This window comes from Halichoerus grypus, chromosome 9 (assembly GCF_964656455.1).
Source record: "Halichoerus grypus chromosome 9, mHalGry1.hap1.1, whole genome shotgun sequence".
Taxonomy (NCBI): domain Eukaryota; kingdom Metazoa; phylum Chordata; class Mammalia; order Carnivora; family Phocidae; genus Halichoerus; species Halichoerus grypus.
The window spans coordinates 89,291,123-89,313,970 of NC_135720.1; the positions used below are offsets into that span (position 1 = coordinate 89,291,123).

At 32.9% G+C, this 22,848-nt stretch overlaps 1 protein-coding gene across 2 annotated transcripts in view; it reads left to right on the forward strand.

The window, feature by feature from the left end:
• The window catches only part of EYS (EGF-like photoreceptor maintenance factor), a 1,566,128-nt gene that overhangs the window by 604,091 nt on the left and 939,189 nt on the right, over positions 1-22,848 (forward strand). For both annotated transcript variants that reach the window (XM_078055169.1, XM_078055170.1), the window contains exon 20: positions 6,163-6,362. In XM_078055169.1, the coding sequence (XP_077911295.1) occupies positions 6,163-6,362 (200 nt within the window). The remainder of the gene's footprint in view (positions 1-6,162; positions 6,363-22,848) is intronic.

A 22,848-nucleotide genomic window follows, 5' to 3' on the forward strand; every position in this document is an offset into this window, starting at 1 on the left:
AGATTAAATTGGGAATTCAATAAAATCTTCTTCCGATTAACTACTTTAGTCCCACATTCAACCATGTAAGAAAGAAAGAAAACAGCAAGTGAAAATTATATTAGAAGTAAATTTTAGAGATATTTAGTCTTTACCATATACATTGTCATATTCCACAGCCAAGAGACTCCTTTGAGAGAGAAATCAAGACTTGGTCGTACAATGAGCCCTAGGTTGGCATTCAGGGCATTTTGTGTCTATGTGGTTTTATTCTGGCATCATCTTGCTATAAGATATTGGTGAAGTCAGTAACACCCTTGAGCTTGTTTTCATTTTTGAAAGTAAAATAGCATTGTTGGACTAGATTTTTGCTACTCAGTGTTTGGTCCATGGACTATCAGCATCAGGATCACCTGGGGGTTTGTTGGAAATGGCCTCACACTAAACCTTTTGAGTTTAAATCTGCAATTTAACAAGGTGCCCAGAGTATTCATAGGTAATTTAAGTTTTAGAAACAGTAGACCACATTAGTAGTTTTTATTCAGAGCTACAGAAAATTTGAGAAATTCTGTGAAGTTTAGTAAGTCTTTGCATTGGGCAAGGTAAGGCTGTATTGGTTACCATGTTCTATTTCCACTCTTCAGATAGAACAGTTTTAATGGTTATCTGTTTAACATAGTCTGTTTCTCCAAGATCTTATTTGAAGAAAGTACCCCACTACTTTAAAAACAGCAGTATAAAAAGAAAACACATGATTCCATGGCAGAAATGCTATGATAAAGAGGATATCAAGTAATAACTTTCTGTTCTTCTGGGAAATTCAGAGATCACAGAACAACTTCTGGATCTAAACTATGCAACTCAGCTGGAACACAACTATCAGAGAGATAATTGGCACATTGACTAGCCAATCTGGCCATTTGTTCTGGCTAAGCAGTCCACAATGAATATATATCTGCTCTGTTACTCTTACACTTCTGTAGATTCCCTGGCATGACATTCTGAATGCAAGTTGAATGACTGTGGCATGGCATTGGGGTTTAAGTTAATTGTCTAGATTGCCCTGCTCTGCAACATTACTCCTAGCTTCTTTCTCTTTCTCTAAACACGCAGCCTTTTATTTTTCTCATTTTCTGAAGTTAAATTAGTAAATTCTTCTTGGAAAGCACTTTATTTAAATAGGGTATAGCAAAGTAATATAAATGATGATTAACGGAAGGAACGGGATCAGCCTTAAGTTTTACACCAGGAAAGATCAAGAATTTTAAATAAATATTTGATTTTTTTCTAAAAAGAAATTGCTTTTGTATTTTCCATTAAGCCTACTAATTAATTTAGTAAAAGATTCTTGTAAACCCTAGAGACAGAACTTTTGGCAGTCTAAAAACGATCCCTTTCTTCCCATGGGAGATATAATTCAATTAGTTTATGTAATGCTTCCTAATAAATCATTCTATATATACCCAGCCATAGGCCTAAGAGGGAAACATGTTGTTTCCATGTCATTCCCTATGGAATTCTGCATTTACATTCCAGGAAAATAACTGCAGTACCTGCATAAAGTCTACTCAGTGCCTTTGGTTATCCTTAAGGAGTTTACATTTTCAGCAAAGGTAGAACATATATCCAAATGGCATTCATTTATAAAAACATACATTTAACTGTATCACTCTGGTGAGTGTGAAAGATCACCATCTAGGTTCTAAGCATGACTTGAGTTTTATAATCAAGGGCACAATCCACTTTTTATTGAAAAGGATACTTATTAAATTCTCTGGTGATTTTGACAAATCCTTAATTTTTCATGTAATAAATGATATGAATGCAATGGCTTCACATTAGCCTTTTCAGTGTGAGTTTTTGTTATGTTAACATTTCTTAAAAGTCACTAAATGTTTATAAGCATAAATGTCAACCAATGATAGTTCTAAAAAACATCACTTTTTGGAGTAAAATGTAAAAAAAACAAAAAACCTCATGTTTGTATATGTAATTATCTTTGAAGATGTAGTAACTTAGATTCCGGAGTACAAACGATTCATATTTCTGTATATTCATTAAGGAATTCTGTGTAGACAACATATTAAGAGTATATAAAAATGGTTTACTAATGATGTCATAAAATTCCATAAATTATTTATCAGAATTATAGGTGCACATCTTTTCAGAGTTAACATTACCTTGAAAAATGATGTCATACCTTGTTTAAAGCACCATGCTTTGTGCTTTCCAGAATATAAGCACATGTGTAATATCTAAAATATAAACTTAAGAAGCATATGGCATGATACAGTAGACCTTGAATATAATAAAAAAGTCATTTTCTGTTCTAGCTGAATGACTGAGATATAGGCTGGCAAGGCCCTTGGCCTTCAGAGTATAAAGGGAAAGAAGATAGCATTTACTGAACGCTGTTATGTCCCAGGAACAGGGCTAATTACTTTATATACATTATTTTATTTAATTCTCATGGGAACCTGTGTGAAGTGGGTGAAATTGTTGCCATTTTACACATAAATGCACCAACAATAAATAAAATACCATTTATTTAATAAGTGGGTAAAGTAGTATAAAAGTATAAAAATATTCAAATGATTTAAAAGTAATACACAGATATTATCTAGGTTCCTTTGACTCCACAAATCCCCTGTATTCCTGGGACTATAGGATGCAGAAATACTAGACACAAATTTGGACAAATGCATGGGGAAAAATGACTCATGAAAAGATTCTGATCGGATACACAGTAAGACTCTGGGCCCAGATGGTGACACATGAGGCACCTGAATTTCCCTCCTGCCGTGGATGCACTGAGTGTACAGAACAATGCATGTAGCAGTTCCCCTTGAGAGAAATCCAGAAACTACTGAGACAATACTCACATTGAAATGGGTCAGAGGGGCGCCTGGGTGGCTCAGTCGTTAAGCGTCTGCCTTCGGCTCAGGTCATGATCCCAGGTTCCTGGGATCGAGTCCCACATCGGGCTCCCTGCTCAGCGGGAAGCCTGCTTCTCCCTCTCCCACTCCCCTTGCTTGTGTTCCTTCTCTCGCTTTGTCTCTCTCTATCAAATAAATAAATAAATAAAATCTTTAAAAAAAAAAAAAGAAATGGGTCAGAAAGGTTGAGACACACTCTCACCTTAAATCCCACTCTTGCACAGTGCCATACAATTAGGAAGAAATCCCGAACTTCCGGCTTCTCCTTGCGAAGTGATGGGTTTGGACCGCACATCTAGCATCCCAAATTTTAAGAGTGTATAAATCTAGAGCTTTTATATGTATTCAGAGTTAAGATGTTAGCAGGGACATGCTATGCTATAAAAGTACAAAAATCAGTTGCATTTCTATACACCAACAATGAACTATTAGAAAGAGAACTTAAGAAAACAATCCCATTTATAATAACACCAAAAAAAATAAAATACTTAGGAATAAATTTAACCAAGGAGGAGATGAAAGATCTGTACATTTAACACTATAAAATATTGATGCAAGACTATAAAGAAGATACAAAGAAAATGAAAAGAAAGAAACAAAAGATATTTCCTATTCTTGAATTGGAAGAATTAATATTACTAAAATGCCCATACTTCGCAAAGGGACTTACAGGTTTAATACCACCCTTATCAAAATTCCAAAGGCATTTTTTACAGAAATAGAAAAAAAAATCCTAATATTTATATGGAACCACAAAAGACTCCAAACAGCCAAAGCAATCTTGAGAAAGGAGAATGGAGCTGGAGGCATCACACTCCCTGATTTTAAAGTATATTCAAAGCTATAGTAATCAAAACGGTGTGGTTTGGCATAAAAACAGAAACATAGATCAGTGGAACATAATAAAGGGTCCAGAAATAAATCTATGCAAATAGGGTCAATTAATTTATGACAAAGGAACCAACAATGCACATGAGGAAAGGACAGTCTCTTCAATAAATGGTGTTGGGAAAACTGATAGCCACATGCAAAATAATGAACTCTGGGCTCCTTTCTTACATCATCACAAAACCAACTCAAAATGGATAAAAGACTTGAATGTAAGACCTGAAACCTTAAAACTCCTAGAAGAAGACATAGCTGGTAAGCTCCTTGATATCTGATCTAAGCGATCATTTTTTGGGTTTGACACCAAAAGCAAATGCAAAGAAAGCAAAAAGGTCTATATAAAAGCAAAGAAAGCAAAAAGGTCTCTATAAAACTTAAAAAGCTTTTGCATAGCAAAGGAAACCATTAACAAAATGAAAAGCTACCTATGGAATGGGAGAAAATACAAACCACATATTTACTAATAAGGGATTAATATCCAAAATATATAAGGAATTCATGCAACTTAATAGCAAAACAAACAAACAAACAAAACCTCCAAATAACCCAATTTAAAAAATGGGCAGAAAGCTTGAATAGACATTTCTCCAGTGAAGCTATACAAATGGCCAATAGATACGTGAAAAGGCACTGAACATCACTAATCATCAGGGAAATATAAATCAAAGCCACAGTGAGATATTGTCCCACACCTGTTAGGATGTCTACTAGCAAAAACACAAGAGATAACAGATGTTGGCAAGGATGTGGGAAAACGGTAACCCAAATGTACAGTGATGATGGCAATGTAAACTGGTAGTCACTATGGAAAACACTATGGAGATTCCTCAAGAAATTAAAAATGTAACTACCAAACAATCTAGTAATCACACTTCTGATTAAATAGTCAAAGAAAATTATCTTGAAGAGATATCTGTAGTTCCATGTTTACTGCAGCATTATTCACAATAGCCAAGGTATGGAAACAACCTGTGTTCATCAACTGACAGTTGGATAAAGAAAATGTGGCATCCATATATACAATGGAATATTATTCAGCCTTAAAAAGGAAGGAAATCCTGCCATTTGTGACAACATTGATAAACTTGGAGGGCAGTATACTAAGGCAAATAAGCCAGGCTAAAAACAAATACTGTATTGCATGGTATCACTTTTATGTGGAATCTTAAAAAAAATATTGTTGAACTCATAGAGACAGAGTAGAATGGTTGATTGCCAGGGGTCAGGGGATGGGAGAAATAGGGAAAGGCTGGGAAATCATACAAACTTTTAGTTATAAGAAGTAGAAATTCTGGGAATCTAATACATAACATGGTGACTATATTAATAACACTGTATTCTATAATTAAAATTTGCTAAGAGAGTAGAACTGAACTGGTCTCACTCCCTCCACTTGAATAAGAAAAAGGGTAAATATGTGAGGTGATAGGTGTATGAGTTAACTCAGTGGTGGGGATCTTTTCACAACGTATATGTATATCAAATCATCATGCTGTTTAGTTTAAATATAGTGCAGGGTTTTTTTGTCAATTATACCTCAATAAATCTGAAAAAGGAATATATGTATTAAAATAATTTTGGTGTGGGGCGCCTGGGTGGCTCAGTCGTTAAGCGTCTGCCTTCGGCTCAGGTCATGATCCCAGGGTCCTGGGATCGAGCCCCGCATCGGGCTCCCTGCTCCGCGGGAAGCCTGCTTCTCCCTCTCCCACTCCCCCTGCTTGTATTCCCTCTCTCGCTGTGTCTCTCTCTGTCAAATAAATAAATAAAATCTTTAAAAAAAATAAAAAAAAATAAAATAAAATAAAATAATTTTGGTGAGAAAAGATTATGAATGGAATAAAAAGGGATATTAAGATGTCTTGTTTTTAAGAGAGATATTAGTCAATTATGAATTGTCTGTTCTAAGTATGTGTTCAAACCCAGGATTCCTTTGAGAGTTAGTAAAGACACTATTAATCATTACCTTAGGACAGCAGAATTAATCTGGGGCTGTTCCAGGCAAACTGGGATGTATACTAAGGGTCAGTGAATTCCTGATATTATATACATAGAATTTGCATTAGCACCATTACTAGGGTGCTTAGGGGAGTAGGTGTTCACTGCCATGATACATGTTTTAGTAAAGTTTAATAAAGTTTTTTTCCTGAAAAATTAGCAATGGGACATTTGACAGAGTATTTCTCATGATAAAAAATAAAAATCATTTATTACTAGAAACATATTTCAATTACTAGAGGAAGGGAATATCAGATAAGCTTGCATATTGATTTCTCAAAAACGTTTAAATAAAATATAATTTTAATAAAATTATTAGTCTTATCACTAGTAATCAAATTTGATCCTCTATTTCTTAATTTAGAACTGCACATCAATTCCTTGCATAAATGAAGACTTCTGTCAGAAATCAATCTGTGACTTTACTTGCATTTGCCCAAGTGGATACACTGGTGCATATTGTGAAATAAATATTGACAGTCATGCTGAGCCTGAACTGAATTTGGTCCTCTGTCTTAACGAAGGGATTTGTGTTGATGGACCTGGACACATGTTTTACTGCAGGTTAGTATTTATTTACTCACAATGAACCGATATATATTTAAGAAAGCATATAGACATCCTAGTAGTGATGCACTCTGAAATGCAGATACCAAGTTTTTAAGTAAGTTTTCATCTTAAAAAAAATGAAATCACAAATTTTAAGTCAACAATTCTAAGAAAGCATTATTTATATGTTTTTCCAAATACCATATATTCATATAAATCTCATGTTGGACTTCCAAATCTAATCATCTTTCATTTTATAATTGTTTCATATCACCTATCCTTCCCAAAATTGGATTCTTATTCCTTTTCTTAAGTATTACACCACATGAATGATGCATAGATAGTTCATATTTATAATATACATCTTATAGAGATTCATTAGTCTTCCTGCTATACTTATAATTCTCAGATCTTAACACCTGAGAAAATTTTCATTTGCTAAGATTTATAAAAATAAATTAATGTGTCACTGTATTTTTGAACCAACTACTATTTAAGGTATCTTTTAAAAATTCTTAGGAGATGAATTTTCATTACCTTTGTTCTTTATGATTATATAATATGTAATTGGTTGGTCATTTGAGAATGTAGCCATTACCTGTTCAATTTCTAAAATATTAATTGACCCACATATTTAAAAAAATAGTGTACCTCTTCTATTTCAGTCTGATTTTTGAGAGCCTGATATTAAGTTAAAATCTGTCAGCAACTGTGTTTCTTCTAAATATCTTAAATTATTGAAAGGTTGAAATATCATGTGTATTTTGATGCATAATTATTTTAGTGGTAAAGTTTCTATTATTTCTATATTTTGTCAAGTATTTCTTTTTAAAATTATTAATATATTCTGCATTACATTTAATATTACCACCACCATGTTTTCTTTGATCAATACCTACAGTGTGTTTTTGTCCTCTTATTTATTTTGATCCCCACAGTATCATTTTATTTGGGGCATATCTCTAGTAAGGCACATGTAGATGATAATTTCACATAAACCCAACATTATTATTGTTTCATTTAACATATGAAGACAGTGTTATTATTATGACACAGTTATTCTTTATTATATATTGCCTAACATGCCTTTTTATTTGTAGAGTGTGTGTATGTGTGTGTGTGTGTGTTGTTTCTGTTGTATTTTCTATTTTTAAGCTTGAATTTTGCTTATTTTACTCTGGTGGTTTGATAAAATATAGAAAGTAAATATGTTCCTAATATCAATTTTAATTACATAAAATATCATAAAAATGACCACTTGACCACTGCAAGGACCCTCTGGGTTATAACCTAATCAGTGCCTGGATGAAGTCAGCAACAGTAAGTTGGGCATTTATCTCCAATGAATATGCTGTTATAAATCAAGGTTCCATTCATGGAAACCCATTCTGTTCAATAAAAAAAAAAAAATAGAAATAAGTGAACCTAAAACTAAAATATGTATTTTTACAACCTTGTTAATTCAAGCACTATAAAAGCTACTCTATAAAACTTCCTTTTAGGGGATGTTAATCATGGGCTAGCTAGGCTGACCTTTCTTAAAGCATGAAGTCAAAGGAATTTAGACTGAAGAGGCTTGCTTCTTTTCCTGGCTTATCTCCTAGGGACAAGCATAGGCAACCATTACAGCTACAAGGTTATTCAAACTTCATTTAAATAAGAGTTGTCTGTTTTCAAAATTTTCACTGTTGATTCAATATGCCTGAAAGCTCCTGAAAGTCTGTGAATGGTAAATTTAAATGCCTTAGGAGTTTCATTTTCTAAGGGACTTGCACAGTGACTGTGAGTAGCCATCAGCATTGGTGCCAAGTTAGCGCTATCCTCAAAACGTTTATTTACAAAAGAAAACTCATGGGATGAAATGTTTTGCAAGTTAAATCATATATTTGTGTGTGGGCTAAGGATTAACCTGTCGTATATTTATTTAAACCATAATAAAATAATGATTTTTCTTTATTTAAAAAATTGTATGAAACCTGGGGCACCTGGGTGGCGCAGTCAGATGAGCGTCCCACTCGTGGTTTCTGCTCAGGTCATGATCTCAGGGGCCTGGCTGGGAAAGAGCCCTTGTCAGGCTCCAAGCTCAACAGGAGCCTGCTTGAGATTTCCTCTCCCTCTCCTATGTCCCTCCGGCTCGTGCTGTCTCTCTCTGTCACTAAAATAAATAAATAAAATCTTTAAAAAAATTGTATGAAACCTACTTACTTCTCACCCTTTTTATCTAGTTTTATAAAATTTTTCTTTGGGAGACTATTTTTTATTTTCTCTTACTTTTCAATGCATATGGACATTTTAAGTAGCTGGATTTTTTTTCCATTGTAAATATAATGTCCACTTAACAAACCCTGTTATTTTCTGTTTACAAAGTAATTTATTTGAAGAATTCATTTTTCTTGAAGTGCCAATAACTTGGCTCACTTTTTGTTGCAGAATTTTTTAAGTTGACTCAGAGTCTCAGTTACTAACATGTTTATGCCTGTTTTATTAATCTTTATTGCTGTTTACCCAGATGTCTCATATGAACACTTTTATATCCCAACTCTATTGGCCAGATTCTTCTTTATTGAATTATTTCTGTGTCTACAAGACTGTTTTAAATAATAAGCCTGTCCAGTTAAAGCAGTGGAGTAGAAGCATGTATTAATGCAGAGGCATACCTGAGAACCTACTTTAACTACATGTGGTATGGTGGCTTAGATCCAGGGTGAAATTGATGAGCATATATGGACCCATTTAAATATCTCCACTTTACTCTCCAGACATTGAGTATTGGGCTTCTCTAGGTCTGAGGGTGTCAGATTTATACTTTGGTCATTGCCGATTTTTTTCATGAAGACATCTGATTCATTTAGATTACTTTATAACTAGAACAATGATACATTTTAAGAATAGCTAGTTATCGGGGTGCCTGGCTAACTCAGTCAGTAGAGCATGCGACCCTTGATCTTGGGGTTGTAAATTCAAGCCCCATGTTGGGTGTAGAGATTACTTAAAAATAAAATCTTAAAAAAGAAAGAATAGCTAGTATTCATTTTTTTAATCTTCTTGATAGTAGCTAAATTTTGAAAGGAATGGGTAGTCCTTAAATAGAAAAAAAATGAAAGAAAAAAAAAGGATGTACTGAAGTCTGACCTTTTAGAATATGATCCTTGAAGATGGTAAAATGAATAAGCCAGTAATATGTAGCTAGTTTCCTCATTACTATGGACAAATACATAGGTAATATTGCTTTGAATACTGACATAAATTAAATCAGTTAACCATTTCAAGCAAAATAAGCTAGGGTTAGTTTTAGATAAAAAATAACTTGGCTATTAGGTGCCAAGGAACATAATGTTTAAGTAATTCAATCATACTTTAAAGTCAATTTTATAATCATACCTTAGATCATTTCTGAAGATGAGACAGGACATTTCAAATACCTAAATTTATTTTTAGTAATATATGTGTTCAGCAACTCAAACTCTTGAGTGAGTTCATTTATATTGCCCAGTGAAGACAAATTAATAATATGAATGTTGAAAATAAAAAATATGGTCAATAATTGATAAGATTTTTTAAAATCTTTGCCATTTGTTATTTAAAATAAATGAAAATAACCTTTTGCTCAGAAAATATAATAATTTATGATTGTATTTCAAGTCTTAAACTCAAATGGATGTTTCTTACTAACACATTGAATTTTAGGGCTGCAGAAGATTATAGAGATTGCCTCTGGTAATGTAGTTAGTACATAGATGAAGGAGCAAAAGATACGAGTTTTATACTGTCAGTTGCCTTCAAAGTCATGATCAGTGGGAAAGTCAATTCTAGAATACAGCGAGGTTTTTTGTTTTTTAATTTTCATTAGAGTACTAATACAAAAAATATATACATATAGTAAAAAAAGAAAAAATGTATATAATCAGATGCCATGACTATTCTGTAGATACATTTAAACATCTCTTCTGTAGTTTATATCCTGGTACAAAGTTTAAAGACATTAATGACTTTGTTCAGTTTAATAATGGCTGCTTTCAGAAGTCCATATATTATTAACCATGTGTAACAGTTTAATAGCATTTTAATGTGTGCAAGTTTTATTAAACCATAAAAACTATGTTGAAATTACACTAAAATCCAAATTAGAATCACACGGCAGAGGGCTATAGTAATAAGTAAAAACATTATACATAACTTTTTTCTCTGGCACCATGTAGATTATAAAGAATATAGCAAATAATTTATAAAACAAAGCACTGAGGGGTGCCTGGGTGGCTCAGTCGTTAAGCATCTGCCTTCCACTCAGGGCATGATCCCTGGGTCCTGGGACTGAGCCCCTCATTGGGCTCCCTGCTCAGCGGGAAGCCTGCTTCTCCCTCTCCCACTCCCCCTGCTTGTGTTCCCTCTCTCACTGTGTCTCTCTCTGTCAAATAAATAAATAAAATCTTTAAACAACAACAACAACAAGCACTGAGACACAAAGATACTTGTTTTTGTTTTAATATGTGAAATCCTGTTCTAGACAATTTTTTTCCTTGGTGTTCTCTGCTTTTGGCTTTGCAGAGTCCCTTTCCATCTGCCACAACTCTCCCACCGTCCAGTTGGAAATGTCCCCTCACTTTGATATTTCCTCCAAATTCAACTCTTTGTGGTCATTGCCTCCATAGTCTTGAAGTGTTTTATATTCTTGCCCTTCTCATTCACCTAAGCTTCATTACACATTTTGCCATGAACTGAGTGTAATTAGTTCGTACTATTGTATGTATTATGTTAAAAGATAGGTAAAAAATATTTGATTACTCACATTGGTATTTTTCCTTTTAAAAAATGTTCAAGAAAATCAGGAAAAACTAATAAATTTTTAATTATAAGATCTCAGCAACCATGACATATTGTTAAATCAAATATCTGAAATAAGTAAGCCTTCCTGAATCCCTTCATACCATAAGTAAGGAAAGATAGATGCTATTTCTTTCAATGCTTGGATAGAAAAATCAGAGGTGGTAGGTAACTTAGGAAGTATACAGGGTAAGGGTATTGGTCTACAGTAACTTACTTTAAACAATCATCAATCACCTTTGCCGCAAGTTAATTCATTTTATAACTTGAAATAAAACATCTGTATTTTAACAACCACACTTAGGTGGCTTTCCATTACATAGAGACTATGTTTTCAGAAATATCAGATGGACTATGTAATCCCCCAACAACTTTTTATTTTATTTTGTTTACTCTCTCCAAAAAATAAACCTTTGACTAGGAATCAAAAATTAAAGTTATAAATAATGCCACTATGAACACAGGGTTGCATATATCTTCTTGAATTAATGTTTTTGGTTTCCTTGAGTAGATACCCAGTAGTAGAATTACTGGATCATGTGGTAGTTTTGTTTTTAATTTTCTGAGGAATCTCCATATTATCTTCCACGGTGGCTGCACCAATTTGCATTCCCACCAACAGTGCACAAGTGTTCCTTTTTGTCTACATCCTTTTGTCTACATCCTTGCCAACACTTGTCATTTTGATTCTAGTCATTCTGACAGGTATGAGATGATATCTCATTTGTGGTTTTTATTTGCATTTCCCTCATGATTAGTGATGTTGAGCATCTTTTCATGTATCTCTTGTCCATTTGTATGTCTTCTTTGGAAAAATGTCTATTCATGTCCTCTGCACATTTTTTAATTGGATTACTTGTGGGATTCTTTGGTGTTTTGCTGTATAAATTCTTTATATATTTTGGATATTAGCCCCTTATTGGATATATCATTTGCAAATATCTTCTCCCATTCAATAGGTTGCCTTTTCATTTGTTGATGGTTTCCTTTGCTATGCAAAACCTTTTTATTTTGATGCAGTTTCAATAGTTTAATATGCTTTTGTTTCCCTTGCCTGAGGAGACATGTCTAGAAAACTGTTTCTATGACTAATGTCAAAGAAATTACTGCCTATGTTTTCTTCTGAGAGTTTTATGGTTTCAGGTCTCATATTTAGGTATTGAATCCATTTTGAGTTTATTTGTGTATATAGTATAAGAAAATGGCCCCATTTCATTATTTTGCATGGTAGCAGTCCACTTTCCCCAGTACCATTTGTTGAAGAAACTGTCTTTACCCCATTGTATATTCTTGCCTCCTTTGTTGTAGATTAATTATCCATGTAAGTGTGGTTTATTTCTGGCCTCTCTATTCTGTCCCATTATCTATGTGTCTATTTTTTGTGCCAGTACCTATGTTTTGACTGCTACAGCTTTGTAATATATCTTAAAATCTGGCATTGTGATTATTTCCACAGCTTTGTTCTTATTTTTCAAGATTGCTTTGGCTATTCAAGGTCTTTCATGGTTCCATACAAACTTTAGTATTATTTGTTCTAGTTCTGTGGAAAATATTATTGGTATTTTCATGTGGATTGCATTAAATTTGTAGATTGACAGAGAATGGATTGACCCTAGTTGGTTGGTGTTGACTTTAGCCTGGAAATTGCTTGCCTTTTACAGGAGCATATAGATTGGAATTATTCCAAAGCACAAAAATATGGATATAAACAAACACAAATGCTTATATAGTTAGTAGACACTCTTGGATAGTCTCTAGAGCTCATCATTTTTCATGTTACCTCTCTTCACTGACCTGTGCTAAGAGTTGTCTGCAGAATTATACAACATAGGCCAGAGCCAACAAATTGAGGATGTGGACACATCTCATTTTTCATTACTAAGATAAAACTGTTGGATCTTTATTCTGTATTTTCCTCAAGTGACTGTACAATATTTGGTTTTGAGATTTATTTCCATTCCTCTTTCAAGAATTAAATAATTGAAACTGTTTCTTCCAAAAAAATATTAACAATATTTCTTCCAATCCATAAGCAGGGAATGTTTTTCTATTTGCTTTAACCACTGTTTTTAAAATGAATTACAAATTTTCAAAACATCAATAAATTAAGTCATTCTAAAATATAATTTTACTAAATCAACATCATAATAAACTAAAGTAGCATTACATTAATATTTGCATATTTTCAACCTTTTTATAACCTTTGAAATTGACTTTGAATATAATGCATGTACTTTCTTCTCTGTTTAGTTCTATTGTGATATACATGTTCTTCGTCATTCCATATGTAAATAAGTAAAAATATATGATCAATCGTGAGCATTTATATTGTAGTTTGCCTTTCAAAATATCTGACAATAACTTATGACCAAATCATTATTTTTTAAAAGATAAATTTATATTATTTTAGACACAAAGCAATGTTGAACACACCAAATATGACAGTAAATCCAAAAAAATATGTTTATGTGTTAAAAAGAAAATTTTATTAGTGACAGAGAAACCCTCTTTATTCAATATGATGAATTTGACTCTATAAAACACACATAGGGATTGCTCTATTTCACCAAATTAAGTTTTATATAGATTTTTATTCCTCCTGGGGACATAGTTAAGGTCATTCTAGTTTATTACCACATGTGGAAAATAAAATAAGAACATTACTGATCTACCCATAAAATTATGCTGAAAGTTGGTGATTGCTATATCTTTCAGGCAAATACTCATTTAATTTCAAAAGATTAGAATTGAGAAAGACATGAATTTCTTGGTAATGCTAATTATTATGCAATTTAATTCAGCAAGTAATTCTTGGAAAACTACTATACAAAGCAATATCCTTAAGGTTGGAATCTCAAAGTTTAATATGATTTCACTCATAAGAAACAAAACAAACAAACAAAAGAAGATACAAACAAAAAACAGATTCTTAAATATGCAAAACTGGCATTTGCCCAAGGGGAGGTGGGTGGGGGTTGGGTGTAAAGGGGATTAAGAGTACGCTTATCTTGATGATCACTGAAAAATGTATAGAATTGTTGAATAATCACATTGTACACATGGAACTAATATAACACTGTATGTTAATTATACTTCAATAGAAAATAAAACAAAATATCGGGGCACCTGGGTGGCTCAGTTGGTTAAGCAACTGCCTTCCGCTCAGGTCATGATCCTGGAGTCCCGGGATCGAGTCCCGCATCGGACTCCCTGCTCAGCAGGGAGTCTGCTTTTCCCTCTGATCCTCCCCCCCCCCATGCTCGTTCTCTCTGTCTCATTCTCTCTCTCAAATAAATAAATAAAATCTTTAAAAAAAAAAAAGAAAAGAAAACAAAATATAAAAAAGAATACATTTTTTCAGTGTATACATCATTTAGCAATTCCTCTTAGAATGATGTGATTTTTAATTTCTGTTTATCAAAAGATAAAATAAGTTTAACATTTTTTTTTTCATCAAAAGTCTATTTGTTTCTTTTAATGTTTCATGCTGTGCTGTATTGGAAACTAACTGTATGGAAATTTGTCAAATGCAAATTTTAAGCAAATATGTGGTTATTCAAAAAATTACTATTTTATTTTTCTGTTGTTAATGCAATAAATTTATAGGATTACCTAATATGTAACAGCGCTTATGCAAAAGGTTGACCAGTAATCTTCAGGATTAGTAAAGTTAAACTTTGAAATAAAAATAAAATGCTCGCTCTGAAAAAAAAAAAAAAAAGGACAAACTTTCGGATTATGTTTTACGTTATAGTTACACAGATATTTTTAACAATGAAGAAAAAAATTAAAGCTGGAAATGTTTCCTCTTGGCTATTATAATATTTTTTGGTTTGCTGCAATGGTTTAAAAGAGTTTTCAGAAAGTTCCATCTCTTCCACGATAAAAGCCAGTGTCAGAATTTGATCTCTGTCTACCTGATTGGACAGAATTAAATTTTAATGCCACATTCTGCAGTCTAATTTGACAGTACGTTTTCATCAAAGACATTGGGCAGTAAGGAAAGAAAAAAAAAAATTGCTCATACTTCTCATTGTCAGTGGAATTACTGTATCTCTACAGGTCAGGGCATCAGTACCTTTACAACATACTTTAGTTCCTTAGCAATACCTTTTTTAGACCGATTTATATGGCTGAAAAGTCTTCTTGCCTTCCAAATTTAATAGGATGATTTTTCCTTGCCCATAAAAGTTTTTCAAGCTTCTCTCAAATATTTTAGGTCTGGGAGAACTATAAACCTAATAATGAGATTTTTGAAGATTTTCTTACAAGTAGTTTAAATTGAATTATCAGTGCAACTGTTTGTGTAGGAGAGACAGACAGACAGAAACAGGGAGTGTGTGTATATGTGTGTGTGTGAGTGTGTGAGAGAGTACAGAATGAGAGAGAATTATTAATATCTCCCAGTACTTTAGACACAGAAAGGCATTCACTTTGTTTTTATATATATTGATCACATATATTCAGAATAGCATTATACTGTGTCGTATATGACCCACTCACTCTATATAAATATCTTTTTTAAAATTAACTAGCTCATCTGTTTATGCAACAAACATTTATTAAGTGTTTCCGATCTGGTATGTACTTAAAGGCTTAGAGATAAATATATATCTTAAATGAATAAGTTTACAGTTTATTAAGGAAATCTGTAAAAATAAATGTAACAGAGTATAAGAGCAGCACACTACAAATACATAAATCTTCAGTGGAGGAATACAGTAAAAAGTTACCTACTCTATTTTGATGATTCTTTAAGGCTTCAAAAGGAGGTATCTTTTGACTTCCATCTTAAAGGAGGAGCTCATCACACTGATATATTTCATAACAAAAACAAAAGAAAAAAACATGAAGCAAGGAAAGGTGAAATAGCATGAAGACTTCACTGGATTACAAGGATTTCATTGTCATTTGAATAAAAAACATACTGAAGGAGTGACAAAAGTAGATGTGCTAAAATACTAAGGAGCCAGACCCTCCAGAGATTTGCAAAAGATGATTGTAGGACTTTGGACTTAATCCATAAACAACAAAAGAAGGTCCTTTAAAGGCTTGTAAGGCAGGGAGTTCAATGGTCAAATTTTGGAGAAATAACTTTTGGGAACAATTTATCTGGCTAAGGAGATAAGTACCAAGTACTTAGATAAGGGTGACCTAGATAAGGGTGATGTGAGTCCAGAAAAAGACCATGAAAAGGGAGAAAATGGGTAAGGTTGAAATAGATTTGGGAGGTAAAAATCAAAGATTTTAATATTGGTCAAATGTGGGAGTAGAAGGAAGAGTCAAGATGGCTGTATGTTTTTTAGGCATTGTTGTTTATATGGATTGAAGTGTAAAAATATCTTGAGCATTTATGTGATAATCATTGTCTCTAGTCTAAGTGGGAGCAGATCCTAGGTCTCCTGCCTTTCTGTAGTTCTATGGCTTTGTCAGAATGAATTGTTAGCCCAAAGCCTTTTAACTTAAATGTTGTAAAAGAGCTAGCCAGAGTGAGTCTTCAAACCAATTCTGTTGACCTAGGGACATAATAAGTTTTAGAATTAGGACCTATAGAACTGTATAGACACTGCAGCTTCTCTCATGTATACTTTCTTCCTCTTCTTGTATTTAATTAAAATAATATAATTTTCAGGAAATAAAATAAAAGTACTTAAAACATATGGAAAGGACTGTTGATCTGTAAATACTTTATTTTATTATTTTTTTAAATTTTATTTTATTATGTTATGTTAGTCACCATACAGTACATCTTTATTTTTTGATGTAGTGTTCCATGAGTTATTGTTTGCATAAGTACTTTATTTTTATTTTTTTTTAAGATTTTATTTATTTATTTGACAGAGAGAGACACAGCAAGAGAGGGAACACAAGCAGGGGGAGTGGGAGAAGGAGAAGCAGGCTTCCTGCAGAGCAGGGAGCCCGTTGCGGGGCTCAATCCCAGGACCCTGGGATCATGACCTGAGCAGCAGGCAGACGCTTAATGACTGAGCCACCCAGGCACCCCAGTACTTTGTTTTTAAACATATTCTTAATATCTCAAAACCACATATCCCCATGAATTAAAACTAATTATCATGCTATTAACTATGTTTCAATATATCTATACATAAAAAATGAAGACCCTTAAAAATCCATAGGGATGTATGAGTTCATGACTTCAGAATTCACAAAATTAATGGAGGAAAAAACAAAATTAATGAGTTAAAGGCTTTTGCAATAGTCCAAATTAAATACTCACTGTATATCACAATGCAGGCATATGTAAGTGTGGCAAGATTTCTCTTTGATTCCTTTAAGGAAATTTACCTAAAAGAAGTGATCTGCTTTTTAGTTTGGGGATCTCTAATATTTATTATATATTATTTACTATCACTAAAATTATAAGAATATAATGAATGAAAAAATAATTTTAATAATATGCATATATATCATTTTTATAACAATTATATAATGTACAAGATATTAAATTCCATCCTTAGTATCTCTTTTGAGTATCTAATAATTGGAGTGGGCAGGTGTTATATGGGTATTGGAAAATCTCTTTTTTTTTAAGTTTGAATGCCATCTGTCTTCTTGGCAACATGAACAGACAGTTTGCATTTGTGGGTTTAGAGATCTCATGTCTATCGCTTATTTAAGATTTATATGGAAAATTAGAAAATGCAAGCACTTATATGCAGGTACTGAACTTTAAGTGTATTTAAAATGTCTTCAAAATTGTGTATAGAAAATAAAAACATATTCTTATAATTTGTATTTTATGATTTATAAGATTTATGCTAATTCTATAAATACAAGCTTATGTTCAGAGAAAAAAATGTAGATAAGCTTTATCTCCTACAATTGGTCAACCATGTGAGATGTTACTATATGAAATGTTAAATATACCATTTTTATCACTCTTTAGAAGCACAATATTAGCATACCTTGGGAGAACAGCAACGCCCATAGATGTCTCTGATCATCATATTTTTCTGTTCCTTTACCAGACAGTATTTCTTGAAAAATCATCCATTTAATTCCAAACTTAAAAGTTCATGAAAATGTATTTAGATAAATTTGGGGGCTGCAATGTGGCTTTGAATATAAATTTAAGATCTTTAAACTGGGAATCATTTATAAAGATTAATAACTTGTTTTGGCCAATTCTAGCTATAACTTCAATGTCCCATCCCTTAATAGAATTAATCCCACTAATCTGTACTCTTGAAGAGTAAGGCTATTATTTCTAAGTTCACTTTGCCTTCTTTTCTTCCATCTGATCCTAGTCCTTCTTTCTTTTGGCCAATTGTTTGCTTCCTGATCCCGCACAGCATATATCACAACATTTGGTATTTGGAAGATAGAACTGGCTGATATTGACTGACCTAATTAGGATTTGCTAGGCACAGGAACTGAACTCCCATCAGATTTTTCTCCTTGTTTGAAATCCTACAGTGCTTTGGAGAAGCAGTTATATTTGTGACTAACATGGAGAGTATTGACAATGAAAGTATAAGTGGCATGAATCACCCCTCACCATACCCCCGGTGTAAGAAATACTAATTACTTGGAGCACCTGACTGGCTCAGTCAGAAAAGCATGCAGCTCTTGATCTTGAGGTTGTGAGTTCAATCCCCGTGTTGGGTGTAGAGATTACTTAAATAAATAAAACTTAAAAAAAAAGAAATACTAATTACTTGATTTCTCTAAATTAAAATACAAGTGCACGCCAAGCCCCAAATCATAGGATGGTATAATACAGAATTTCATTAATGTGTCTTGGCATTTCTCACATAACCTGGAGTCACATGAAAATATCTTGGGCTTAAAAGGTATGTAGGATAGGCAGGTAAAAAAGACTCTTCTTTTTAGTACAAACATTCAAAGTCAAGTCTAGATCATTAATTTGAAAAGAAACAATTTCTCCCTTTGCGACTCAACTTGGTTTTGCAACAATTGGCCAGAATTGGAAGCTTAGACACCTCAGAAGTTTCCATCTGTGTGTATCAGGCTGCTATTTGCTTCCATAATTTTGCCATTTCTCCATGGAACTTGGGGGGTAGCAGGGGTGGGTCCATATTATTTTCGGAAACTGAAATTCAATTTTGTATCATATAACTTGGGGGTCACATTAAATCTCTTTTTTTAAGTGGTTGATTGCCCTACCAAATCTCTAACTTCTAACTCCTGCCCTTGCTGGCATGTCTCACATTATCTTTCTCTAATGGGCTTTTAAAAACACACTGCTAGTCTCTCTTTCCTGGGAGTAATGGGAAAACAACTCACTGGGAAAACAATCAGTCAGATATTTCACTCCTCACATTTATTCTATGATTCCTTTCATTGGAAGCCTGTGTCTCTTAATGAATGTCCCATGCCAGTAGCCCTACATAAATTTGAGTCATTGAATGGATTCCTAGGATAATTGCTTCCACATAAAAAGCACCGTCTTCCATTATGGGACAAAATATCAATAACTTATTATGTGACTTGGATACAGAATGAATTTTCAGAAGCATTTCATAGTCTCCTTCATTTCACTCAGTACCATCCAGATGTATGCTTGTTTTCTCTTTGTTCTATTTTCTTTATCACATAAGCATTTTTAAATCAGCCTTAGTTTCAGTATAGACTAGTGGTATAGTCTAAATCAGTAGTTACTTCTAAGAGTCCAGACTCATCCCTGTATGCCATACTGCAACTGGGTCAACACTCTTGTCTGAAAATCATCTTCCGTCATTTCTGTAGATTGCTACCATTACACTATGCCTATGCTCTGACTGCAGTTTCTTAGCAATCCTGGATGAGGTACTTATATATAGCAGATCTAAGTGTGTATATGTTTGTAAGAAGTGCGGCATCCTTTATTTTTTTCTGAATCAAATCCACTCTACTCTAAAACCTCAGCACAGTAGGACAACATACCCTACTAAAGAATACTATAGATATACCACCCCCACCAAGAAATGTGTTTCTTTTCTTATACTTAGGATATTTACTTCTCCATCTTCAACCCTCTCCTTCATCTTGGCTCTTCCTCAAAGTTCTTCGCCTGGTTTCCCTTTCTCCAGGAAACCCAAATATCATACTCTGTATTCTTTAAAAATAAAAGCCAACTTCTACTTCTGTCCCTGTAGTATAAAAATTCAAAGTGCAGAAGAGAATAAATGTTTAGTGTGTGTGTGTGTGTGTGTGTGTGTGTGTGTGTGTAGGACAAAATAATGCAAGTCTATATCTCAATTATTTATCATATAATATACTTTCAAAATATCATAGTTATGGGGATTGATTATTTGAGTTGTCTTATTGCAAAAAATAAAAAGAATTGGAACTTATATAATAAAACAGGTGAGGAAGGGGAAATTTATTCTAGGGATTGGACACCAACTATGAGTAAAAACATTCACTGGAATATTTACTCGTGAAATTGAAGCCATTGAACTTGAGACCATAAATAAAATGGAAAGTAGCTATCAAAGTTAATGTATTTTTTATCAGGTCTAGGAGGATCTAGTTACATTTGCAACAGCTAATTTATAACCCTCTATTAAAACCACATTTAGATAAAATTGTTAAATATACATTTGAGCATTTTTTTCAGACCCAGTGCTTGCATATTATCCACTGACCACTTGTGATCCTCTACATCAGGGCATCCCTCAAACTGTACAGTATCAATCAACTTTTTGTGGTTTTAATTTGCAAATATTTTATATACTTTACCCCCAAAGTTGTAAAATATAGCTAAAAAATAGAATTAACTGCTTTACGCTGGTAAACACAAGGCCTGAGATATTTACATAGTTATTGTCCAGTAAAGAACCATTTCTTTCATGGACTCTCCATATACCATTTATTCTTATAACTAGTCCTAGGAAGTGGCATTCTTTTTAAGGTCATACAATGATAAGCAGCAAGGCAAATGTAGAAAGATCAGTCAGACACATTTATTATCTAAGTGATTTCCATACATCAGTTTTGAGTTGTGCATGGATAAGTTTTTGCTTCAGGATAATTATAGATTTACATGTCTCTGCATATCCTGGATATTTAGATAATTACTGAAGGTCTTCCATATATGTACAGAAAAACCCTTTGGGAACCTCTTCTAGTTCTAACATTCTAAATTTAATAGCGCGCTATGTGAAATAAATTTTTGGTCCAAAGGTACACACCAATTTTGCTGAACTGAAAACATTAACTCCTTAAGATATTTAAAATTCCCCATGCTTTAGCACTTCAGGTATAATTCTATATCTGTTATCTTTTGTTAATTTTTCAAAGGCAAGTGATCTCACTCTAATCACAGAAATTAGTATAAGGCATAAAAATTAACTCCCTTATCACATTTTGATATTGCCTAACTTTAGGTAGGATCTAACCCTTATGGTGTCTCTTTGGTAGTGTTTTCTGGACTACGGACCATAGACATATACTTCATGTCTAAAAACTCTCCATAGTAATGATCTTAATTTTATATTTTAATATTTATTAATATCTCAAAAACAGAAATTATTTCCTAATTATTTGAATTGTGAATGTGTAATTAGGTACTGACACAGAATTTATGGCTTACATACATATTTCTGTTTCTCTTTACATTGTAGTCTAGTAGTATTACTTTCATCATCAGAGATGAATAGAAAATAATTTCGACAGGGTTAATTTGTATATTTGGAATTGGAGCCAGGTGATAGCCACCTGACATCATATTACAGCAGGATGAGTGAAGATTTTACAGTAATTTGAATGCACAAAAGTGTGAAAGAATTGAATCATTATAGGGCAAAGAGGAGTATAGATGGACTGAGCAACACAGAATATGCATGATGATGGTGAATATCATAGTCATGTTACAACCAGTGGGAACAATTCAGCAAACAATGTTGTCAATCATATAAAATTACTGTTAACTTAAACTTTATTAGCTTTGTAATTTTGTGAGTCCTGTTTCAAAATTTTTCTCTGGTCATATTGTTCTATGAAAACTATAAATATATAGAGTTTTTGACATGTTTTATGTTTAGTTATTTAAATGATATATTAAAAATAATTCAGTACAACATGGTGGAATATGAGACTAGCATTTCCTTTAAATAGGTCTAAGCTTGGAACACATTGAATTTAGTATTTGAAGCAATTAACTATAGTTATTAGGTTTGCATTTTTATGCAGGTTTAAGACAATTTTAAGCACAAAATAAGACAAAAAATGCTTGTAGTTACTGCTAGCAATTAAATCATCACTAATTCAAAGTTATAGATTGTCTAAGTTTTCTCTTTGGTTATACATTCCTATCCGGCTAACTGCTTAAGATGTAAGTATAATCTTAAATAATCATGAAAATATTGCATTGTGTAATCTATTCCTATGCTTTCATGAAGTTTCCTCCTAAAAATTTTAAATTTGCTTTTCTCAATTACCAAGAAGTGGAAAATCTTTATGGTACATCGTGCTTGATGTCCTTTCTGTAGGACTGATGTTGTGCATAAACAGTAAATTTTAGGTCCTAAGGAATGAACACTTAATGTGTTTTTTTTTTAATTATTATTTCAATGACATTTACGTACCAACTTAAAACTCAACTTAGTCATTTTATTATTATTTCAATAACATTTATTTACCAACTTAAAAAGCAACATAAAAAACTATTTTTTTTCTTGCAGGGTTACCTTTGAAGGGTTTTACAACCCTTCTC